The sequence below is a fragment of the Spermophilus citellus genome (assembly GCF_964194105.1).
Source record: "Spermophilus citellus genome assembly, chromosome: 6".
Classification (NCBI taxonomy): domain Eukaryota; kingdom Metazoa; phylum Chordata; class Mammalia; order Rodentia; family Sciuridae; genus Spermophilus; species Spermophilus citellus.
Window position 1 is genome coordinate 40,174,604 of NC_138187.1, and position 9,874 is coordinate 40,184,477.

Here is a 9,874-nt window from a genome sequence, read left to right on the forward strand (position 1 = left end):
GTGTGCACACTCGGCACCTGTCTGACCACGGCATTGGGGGGGTTCACTCCTCCCCAACAGATCCCCTCACAGAACGCCTGCTCCAGACATCCTGAATTTGCTAGACCTGTAGGAGACTGTTGCTGAGATTTTGATTTTTACTTCATTTCTGTGTTTCATCATATCTAGGATACCTGTGTAATAGTATCAAGGTAGGTGGTCCCGACAAAGGGGTGTTACAGGCCCAGGTGCAGATTCAGGCAGTGGGTGCCTACTTTCATTAAGGACACTATTGTGCACTTGTGGCTTCAACCCAGAACTGCCCACCCCATGGAGAAGATCCTGGCCTATGGGGTGGACTCAGGCAGCATTGAGCCCACTCCTGGGGGTAGGCAGGACGCCTAAAGAAGTCTCTAGTGAGTCACAGGATCAGGTTTGGCCTTCTTAGGTCCTTTCTTTACTCCAGGAGGCCAGTCCCCAGAAGGGACCCTCGAGGACCTCATTGGATACTTGCCTTCCCTTTACTGACTGGCATTAACCTAAGCCAATTAAAACCTTAGAACTGCCTTAAGTGAAGTCGATGCATGTGGTAGTGGTAGGTTAACACTGCTATTTCTTTTTTTTTTTTTTTTTTTAAAGAGAGAGAGAGGGGAGAGAGAGAGAGAGAGAATTTTAATATTTATTTTTTAGTTCTCGGCGGACACAACATCTTTGTTGGTATGTGGTGCTGAGGATCGATCGAACCCGGGCCGCACGCATGCCAGGCGAGCGCGCTACCGCTTGAGCCACATCCCCAGCCCAACGCTGCTATTTCTAATGAGGACCTCCTTTAGAAAGTTGTCAGACCACGGCAGCTGGAGAAAACTCGTTCCAGATTGGGGAGGTGTGTAAGTGCCTGTCCCTGGGCACAGTGGCCCCCAAGTCTGGTGGGTGTGTCTGCTGCCTCCAGCTGCTGAGAATGGCAGACCTTTGGTGGAGGAGCACAGCTGAAGCCAGGCCCGTCTCTGCCTCCACCCTGGGAACGTTGCATGACAGCAGGTAGAGTGTGCCGTCTCTCTGGCCCAGGGGTCGGGGTCTCAGATCTGTGCTGGCCTCCTCAGACAGTTGACATGCAGATGGGTCTTTGGCGTCATAATATGCCCTATTTAATTGGAATTGGCAATTGGCGGCCTTCACAGTTTAGGAGATTATAAATATAAATCTCAAGTTTCCGGCTTCTCAGAAGTCCATGAGCTGGGCCTGCATCCAAGCGTGGGCACCCGGCTCACTCCTTGGCACTCCCAGTGGCTGCATTCAGTGAGGCTCTCCAAGGAATAGCTTCTCTCCATGAGGCACCTAGCTTTCTCAGGACAGGACCTGGGTACTGGGCACTGTGCGCATTGGGTTGCTGGCAGCCAAAAGTACAATGGGTTTTAAAGAAGCTGTTATTGGAGCTTCCAGAATTGTGGGCTTCAGACACAACATGGTCTGAGTGCTGAACATTCAGGAAACTGAGGGATAAACGGCTAGAACCCTGCAGGCCCTCACGCCGTCCTGTGGAACGGCCCCTGGCCTTGGTCTCCGCTCAGCCTTTGCAGTAGGGAAACTGCCCACATGCAGAGCCCTGGAAGTCCTCAGGGAGCAGACAGACATCCCCTTGTAGGACTGACCCCTCTGACCCTCTTGTCTGCATTCTGCACCAACCAGGGTCAGAGGCCAAGGCGCTGGGCTTGGGATGAAGCTGTCATGTGCAGCGGCAATTGCTTCCACCTCTCCCCACCCTTCACAGTCCTCCCCAGCCTGCCAGCCTCCCTCAGGGTCAATGCTAATAGACCCCAGGCCTGCTGTCCACCCCCTCCCCCACAACAGCCCTGTGGTTCAACTGGATGGACTTTTGCCCTAGTGGTGCGGTGTGGCCTGCTTGGCCATGGGGGCAAAGGCCGGGCCTGCACTGGGTACCAACTGTTTGCTGCTTTTTGGTGCCAGATTTTCTGTGGCATCTGCCCAGTCAGCCCTCCTGGCCTGAGAAATCGTTTCTGATCTCAGAGTTGGTCAGAGGCTGTCCTGTGAGAGCCAAAAGGCCAGGTTCTGAGGGGCCCAGCTTACCCCGTAGGCTCCTTTTCTTGCCCCTCAGCTCACGGAAACCTGTCCTCAGGTGCCCTGCCCTCAGACCCCATGTCCACTGACCAGCCCATGCAGGACAGAGAAGCCTCGGCCACAGGCCCCTCCTCTCAGCTGGGCCTGCTGTGTGTGGGAGTTGCCAGAACAGCCTCTGGAGTCCTGGCTTTCAAATCCCAGCCCCTCTTTGAACAGAGAGGGAGCTACAGAGAGACCTGTTCTTGTTTTAGCAGATTCAGGGTGTCCTGGTCTGTGAGGGGACCTGGCAAGGAGGAGGAAGCCCCTATTCTGTTCTGGGTCCTGTTCTTTTTGTCTTGGAGGCAGGGGCTCTGAGAACCTGTGTGCATGGGGGGTTCGCCCTTCTGGAAGGCATCCTGGTGGGCACCCTGTGCCCTTTCTGGTCTCCTGGTCTAGGTCAGTAAACACCAGTGTCCTGGATTTTCATGAAGGACAAAGTGAGTCACAGCTGCTGGCTTTATTAGCCCCTCTGCCCTGGCCAGAGTTGCTCAGCTGCCACTTGGTGCTTCACTTCCCGTTGTTTTCTGTTCGCTGCTTCTTGGCCCAAGATGGCCGGGAATCGTTGCTGCAGAATGCCCGAGCCTGGTCAGAGACTCCCTGTGGGATCTTCACTGGGAGGACCTGGCTGGTGCCAGGCAGCTGCAGGTGTCATCAGGGCTGCTGCCCTCTAGTGGTTGCCTGTGGTGACAACATGTAAGCCTTCTCCCCAAGAAGCCCAGCTCTGCCATGGAGTGAGAGGGCCAGGTCCTGCCCTGCGGGGGCCTGGGCAGACAAGACTCTGCAACAGGTCAATCAGGGAGGTGCTGTAGTCACTTCATTCTGACACACCAGCTCTGACAGGCCTGTCTTTGACTTTCAGGGAGAGGCAGCAAGTAGGGTACAGGACCCAGGCCCCGAGCTGTCACCAGAGGAAAGGAGGGTCCTGGAAAGGAAGCTGAAGAAAGAACGGAAAAAGGAAGAAAAGAAGCGACTGAGGGAGGCGGGCGCTGCCGCAGCCCAGACCCCACCAGCCAGGCGCTCAGGTGCAGAGCTGGCCCTGGACTACCTCCACGGGTAAGAGCTGCACACACTCCCACACAAGGGTCTGCTGGCACCGCGGTCACAGATCTCTGTGTCCCCCTTCGTTTACACAATACCCTCAACCTCTGCAACCCCAGACTGGACCTCGGGATGGGAGGTCTCCCTGAGGCCTACGGTGGCCTCCTTCAAAAGCCCTGTCTCCAGGGGGTCTGGCCTTGCTCAGAGACAGCACGTTGGTGAGAGTGCTGGGCTGGAGAGAAGTGGCCCTCTGCTGAATGCTAGTCAGGTGCCTCCCCCGTGCCCTTCCCTGCCTGCTTCACATAAGCCTGGGGCAGCCACATACCCAAGAGTCAGGGCCCTGGGAACCTCCCTGTCATGGTGCTCTCCCAGCCCCACCCTTGGCCAGGGGCACAGCACAGGGCTGACCTTGGCTCAGGTCCTCATGGTTTCTCCTGTGGACTTTCCAACTATCCCCACCCCGGCCACAGTTTTGGTTCCTTAAATGAACCCTCCTTTACCCATGCCAGAGGGGGCTTTCCCATATGCAGCCTGATCACATAACCCCATCTGAGCATCCCTGCATGTCCACATTGGGGGTGCTGCCCATGGCCATGGTCCCTCCATCTCATCCCCAGTAACTGGGCTCCTCCTGACCCTACTGCAACCACCTGTGCACGTGTGCCCCTACTTCCTGCTCTGGGCGGTAGGGGAAGAAGCACTGACATGTGATATGATGTGGGTGATGCTGCGTCACAGTGCAGACACAGGTTGCCGTTCTTCCCCAGTGGAGCATTCGGGGCAGACCCAGGCACAGACAGGAGTGTGACGGTGGCAGCAGGGACAGAGAGCAAGGATGCTACCATTTGGTGGGTGCAGGTGCCAGCTGGGAAGATGAAAGCCGGTAGGTGGTGGACAGTGGTGGCCGCACAACAGTATAAAGGTACTTAGTGCCTCTGAACTATGCCCTGCGTCACCCCACAGCTGGTTTGACATGGGGGAAACCCAGGTGACAGGTAGCCGGGTGCCAGCCTGACAGAAGTCAGAGTGGGTATCTAAGCACGTACTTCTGGGGTGGACGTGCCCAGTCCTGATGCCTGCGCTGCTCACCATCCTGTGAAGAGCAACTGCTTCCCCACGGTCACTAGCAGGGTCCTTTTTCATTTTTCAAGCTTCCCCTATTGCTAGTGCTATATAGAGTGACAGGGTTGGGTGCCAGTGGCATCCATGCAAGCATATCCTCTCAGATCAGACCTGGATTCCTACAACATCACCCAGAGTGGGTGGGGGCACCTTGTGGGGTGGACCTGTCCCTGAATGGGTGGGAAGACAGTCCCTGACTGCACTGTCTCGGTGGTAGAAAGGAGACAGGGTAAGATGGCAGTCACTGTGGCACCTGTGGAGTGCTGGTAACCAGGGGCCCCTCTCAGACCCCATCTCCCTGTGAGCATGGATGCAGTCACACTAACATTGGCAGGGCCACAGAGGCAGTGTTCCCTCCCCTGTGGTCTCCTCTTGTGGGATCCGGCTGCCCTGTTGGGGTGGGACCTCAGGAATGCAGGATCTGCAACTCTGGGGCGTGGGTGTGGGGCCCACTGTGCCCTCCAGCTGCTTGGTCTTTTTGCTCCCAATGTCCCCATACCTGCCAGCAGTCAGCAGCCACTCAAAAGGCCATCATGGGGTGGGGGGCAGGCCTAGGGCCACTGGTTAGGTTCCTGGTCTAGAGGACACAAGGAGCTTTGGCTGCATTTGGATCCAGGCCTTCACCACAGGGAAGTCCCAGGCTAGAACAAACCGGGGGAGGTGGTAACGTGTTCTGGGAATCTGCTCAATGACTGAGTATGTGTGAGGGGCTTACGTGGGAACCAACCCCTGGTCTGCGGGCAGTCGAGGGACTGAAAGCACCACACAGTGGCTTGAATCAGGAAGGGGTTATTGTATGGGAAGACACCTGCAATGGGCCTCGGCTGGTGAGACGAGCAAGGACTCCAGAGAACTCAGAACAGCCGGTACCAGACCCAGGGCTGAGGCCCAGACCTCGTGGGATGGGGTTCATGGGTGCTGTTCCAGGGAGGTCTCCCTGGGGACATGGTGCTGAGAACCCTGAGCTCCCCCTCAGAGGACCCAGAGAGAAATGCACCCTGATGTCTCTCCCCCTCCTACTTCCTACTGTGTCTGACAAAGGAGATGTTTCCAAAGGGCCCACCCCGTTTCCACAGAGCAGGTGGTAGAGGGAGGGGCTTGGGGCTGATAGACAGCAAAGGCGCCTGGCACAGAGCCTGAGGGGTCCGTCTCCAACCCTCACTCTTAAATGTCCCCTTTCCAAGAGGGCAAGTCAGCTTCCTATGGGGACATGCGAGCTGGGGCCTTCACCACGCAGGTAGCATCCGAGACCCAGCCTTCTCTTGACTCTGCACGGAGTCCCTAGGTTCCAAGAAGGTAAGCTGATGTGGCAAGCTTTGCCCCAGGGACCATGTGTGAAGCAGGACAGAGCTGTGGTGTTCCCACCCAGAGCCCCAGCAGCCGGCAGGATCTGCCAGCCTTCAGGCCAGTGAGGCTCGAGGCCCAAGCCCTCCCCACTGTGCCCTCCAGCTGGAGTACTGCAGTCCTGTCGTCTTCTTCCCCTCCATCTTTCTGTCACAGCCACCTGTATTCCTGTGTCTTGGCCTCAGGCCTGAAGACTGCTGTCCATGGCAGTGGCTTTGCCTTGCCTTACCCAGGATTCACTCTGCAGTCCCTTCCCAGCGTGCGGGTCTCACTTCTGAGAGCCTGGCCTGCCGTCCTGGCCCAAGTGCTCTTTGTCCTCTTCTGCCCCCACAGCCCTGACAGCACTTAGGGGCCAGGTCAGTTCAGGCACCACCAAGCTGCTGTCACAAAGACCAAGCACTGCGAAGCCCTGGGATAGGACATCTCTGTGCCTGTCCTGACAACTGAGCATGCCAGACTGGCATGGCAGCCCTCCTTCTCCCTCGCTGTCTGCACATTGTGAGGCCCACAGGCTGTCCCTGCCCCCATGAGCAGGAGGCAGAGTGGCACACTTTCTCATGGACTCTCCCAGCCCCACCTGTCCTGGCCCAGCCTCCACTGACCTGCCTAGACACAGGGAAACCTAGCTGTCCCACTCATCAGAGGAGGAAGGGCCGCCAGGGCTTGGCAATCCCGTGCAAGAGAAGCTTTTTTCCTAAATATTTTTTTAGTTGTCAATGGACCTTTATTTTATTTATTGATACACGGTGTTGAGACTCGAACCCAGTGCCTCACACATGCTAGGCAAGTGCTCTGCCACTGAGCCCCAGCCACAGCCTGCAAGAGGAGCTTTTTGAAGAAGCCTGAGCTCAGGAAGTTCAGAATGCTCACTTTATGGTTGAGAGGTCACAGATGAGTGGGACTGAAAGAAATGGCTGCAAGCCATCAGCCTTTATATCCTGTTACAGTGTGGGAACCCCAGGTTTTCCAAGGGGCCCCACAGCCTGCTGAGCTGGCACATCTTCCTGACCAGGACTCTCGCCACCATGCTGCCCCCCTCACCTCAGAGAGGGGCTGTACAAGGCCCCGGGACACCACAGCTTCAGCCCTTAGCACAGGAGGGGCTTGGCCAGTCCGTACTCCGAGATGCTTGTCTCAATTTCCTCAGGTGGGCCCAAAAGCATAAGAATTGGAAATTCCAGAAGACGAGGCAGACGTGGCTCCTGCTGCACATGTACGACAGCGACAAGGTCTGTGCACACCCCAGGGGAAGGGTCTCCCAGGTGGCAGGCCTGTGCAGAGGTCACAAGCTGCAAGACTGTCCTGATGGTCCCATGGGGAGCCCAGCCTTCCCCCCACCTACATTTAAAGCAGAGTGACTCGTGCCCCTGCCAGAACCCTGGCTCCAGCTTTGAGGGCCCAGGCAAACCTGCACCCTGTGGAGGCCCCTGCCGTGTGTGCAGGGCATAAGTGCACACTTCTTTTCAGAGCCGATTTGATTTCCTGGGGGGAGATGGGATCTAGACACACAACCCCGAGCCGTGAAGGGGTCTGAGCCCGGCCCAGCCCCTACAGGCCACAGTCATGTAGCCTCCACACTCCCGCAGGCACCCAGAGGCGTACCTTCTACACCAGCACCCTTGAGTTTCCTGTACACCGTTCCAGGCATCTCAGGAGCGCTGTATGTGTTAGGGTGCAGGGGACACCTGTGTCTGCAGACAGACCAGGTGAGGGCCATGCCTGTTTCACCTATGTCCCCGTCCCAGCCAGGACATCCAGGCACAGATCTGTGGCTGCCATGGTGGGTGTGCATTGGTTTCACTGATCTTGAAATGGAACAAATTCAGAAGACATTCATTTCCCCCACAAAGTGGCAGGTCACAGAGATAAATATCCACGCTCTCTCCCAAGAGTGTTATAGTTCCAGCTATAGCACCAGTTGCTTAGATTGCATCTGTCTGTCATAAAGAAGGTCTCCAACTTCGTGCCTTTGCTTGTGGGTGGGTGCCTAGCATCCTCTGCCACCACTGGAAGACTATTTCCCCTCCATGAATTGGCACCTGTTGAAAATAAATTGGTGGGAGGTTGGTTTCTGTGCTCTGTTCTATTCTGTTGATCTATGTGCCTGTACTTATGCTAGTACCTTGCTGTCTGGAAGATCGGAAATCCACGCATATTGGTGACAGCTGCTCCTTTAGAGATGACAACACAGTACCCTGGAGCCAGGGCCCAGCCAGGCCTGCAGTGCACCCTGCCTTCTGTGTCCTCAGACCCCAGACTGTTTGAGCTTTTCTTCTTGAGTCTGCTGAGCTCTGTCAGGCCTGTCTTCCATCCCCCAGACTACTGTGAATGTCACTGCCTCACCCATTCTTTATCCTAGCAAATCTATTTCTTTAAAACTTGCTGATTTGGTGGCATTCAAGAGGGCATGGTGGTGCTAGCCTCTAAATCTAGGAGCACCTGAGGCTGGTGAAGGAAATGGCTGAGGCAGGGAAGGTGACCCTCTCTTCCTGTGTGCCTGGACTCTTGTCCCCGGCAGGGCAGGAACACCATAGCTTGAGGGCCCTTCACATGGCCCTGTGGGGGCCCAGGTAGAAAAACACTGTGTGCCCATCTTCTGCTGCTCAGGTCTCTGTGTCGCCTTGCTCTGGCCCTGACCCTCTCCTCTTCTCCCCCCGCCAGGTTCCCGAGGAGCACTTCTCCACCCTCCTGGCCTACCTGGAGGGGCTGAAGGGCAGGGCCCGGGAGCTGACGGTCCAGAAGGCGGAAGCCCTGATTCAGGAGCTGGAGGAGGCGGGCTCGGAGGCCGCCCTGCTGGAGAAGGCCCAGCGCCTCCGACAGGTGCTGCAGCTGCTGTCCTAGTGCAGGGATGGAGTGGCATTCGGCTGCCCTGGGCTCTTCAAGACACATTGAGGGTCTTCATTGGTCCAAAAGGAGAAAAGAGGGTCATGAGTAGGTCAAGCCACTTAGAGCTGGGCTTCTGGGCACCAGACCCTTGGAAGGACCCCGGGACCCTCCTTCTGAACTCCTGACCTGCCTTGACCAAGGACTGGTTTCATGGGTGACCAGGTCTATGTACCTTCAGAACAGCATGATCTCCCTGAAAAAACCCTGGGACACCAGCTCCAGCCCCAAGTGGCCCCAAAACCCCAGATATCTATTTTTCTACCAGGGGTATCTTAAGAACTGGCCCTCCCCACCAGCTGTGCTTCCTCAGTGTTTGGGGTATGGGTCCCCAAGTCGGTCCCTGCACCTTCCATCTGACAGCCCTTCCAGCGTGGGCCTCGCCTCCTTGTGTGGCCTCCAGTCTGGCTTCAGGGAAACCCTTGGGGGCAGCTGTCCGGAGCCTATGCCTGTGCTGCCCCATTTTCAATAAAAATCAGCCTGTCCTCACTCTCTGGTGGAGGTTGTGGAGGGCTGTCTGGGTAGGCATGCTTCAGCCGCCACTCCCGTCTTCAGCAGGAGCCTCCCAGGACAGCATCCCTGCTCTCAGGTTGCCTTTTCCAAGTATCGTAGTGACCATCCTGGCCAGGACATACCCCTGCACAGCAGAACAGGGGTTCCCACCCCTGACTGTCTAGTCACATGGGATGTGCAGGAGCTGGGCAGCCAGGGAGAAGCTGCTGTTGGGGAGGAGAGCCGCCAGGTCCAGGAGGGCTGGGGCTGAATCCAGGCTACCTGCAGAAGACCTCAGGGCCCAAGAGTGGCCCCAGTGGTTCCCAGCCTCCTCAGCCAATGGGAGTGGCACAGCCCTTGCCTCAGTCACCTTTACAAAGCAAGATTCTCAGGCCTTAGCTGCCACCCAAGAGGGTGTTCTTAAACACCTGTCACCACAGATCCCCTAGACTCTTGGATTAGAAGAGACCCCAGGGTCTCACCTGCTTGCAGTCTGGGGCTCCTTGCTGCTCCCCAGGCAGTGTGTGGCCCTGGCTCTGCTCCTCCACAGTGGAGATGCTCATCATACAGCATGCCCACAGATCCTGACCCACGGTGGCCCTTGGGAGCATGTGAGGAGTCCTGGGCCTTATGCCATTGGATGGAGTCACAAACGGACCGTTCTCCCTCCCCCACCCCCACCCCCCATGGATCTATGATCCGCCTGCTGGCACCTCAGCCCTGCAGAGCAGCTGCCTGCAGCCCAGGGTAACGACACATGTGCCGTTGGGTGCAGCTCTACTGTTGCCGAACTTTGAGGCGTCTTAGGTTAGTACACCAAGAAGTAGGTAGGCAGCAATAAAGACCCACAAGGTACAAAGAAGGACAGGTGGTTTTAAAAATCAGGGTTGATAGATCAAGA

General features: G+C 56.8%; 1 protein-coding gene across 6 annotated transcripts in view; it reads left to right on the forward strand.

Annotated features, from left to right (window-relative positions):
- Nucleotides 1–8,970, forward strand: part of CHLSN (cholesin) — a 118,457-nt gene extending 109,487 nt beyond the window's left edge. For all 6 annotated transcript variants that reach the window (XM_081299407.1, XM_081299408.1, XM_081299409.1 and 3 more), the window contains 3 exons: nucleotides 2,954–3,147; nucleotides 6,746–6,827; nucleotides 8,260–8,970. In XM_081299407.1, coding sequence (XP_081155533.1) covers nucleotides 2,954–3,147; nucleotides 6,746–6,827; nucleotides 8,260–8,439 — 456 coding nt within the window. In that variant the 3' untranslated portion in view covers nucleotides 8,440–8,970. The remainder of the gene's footprint in view (nucleotides 1–2,953; nucleotides 3,148–6,745; nucleotides 6,828–8,259) is intronic.
- The last annotated feature ends 904 nt before the right edge of the window (nucleotides 8,971–9,874 follow it).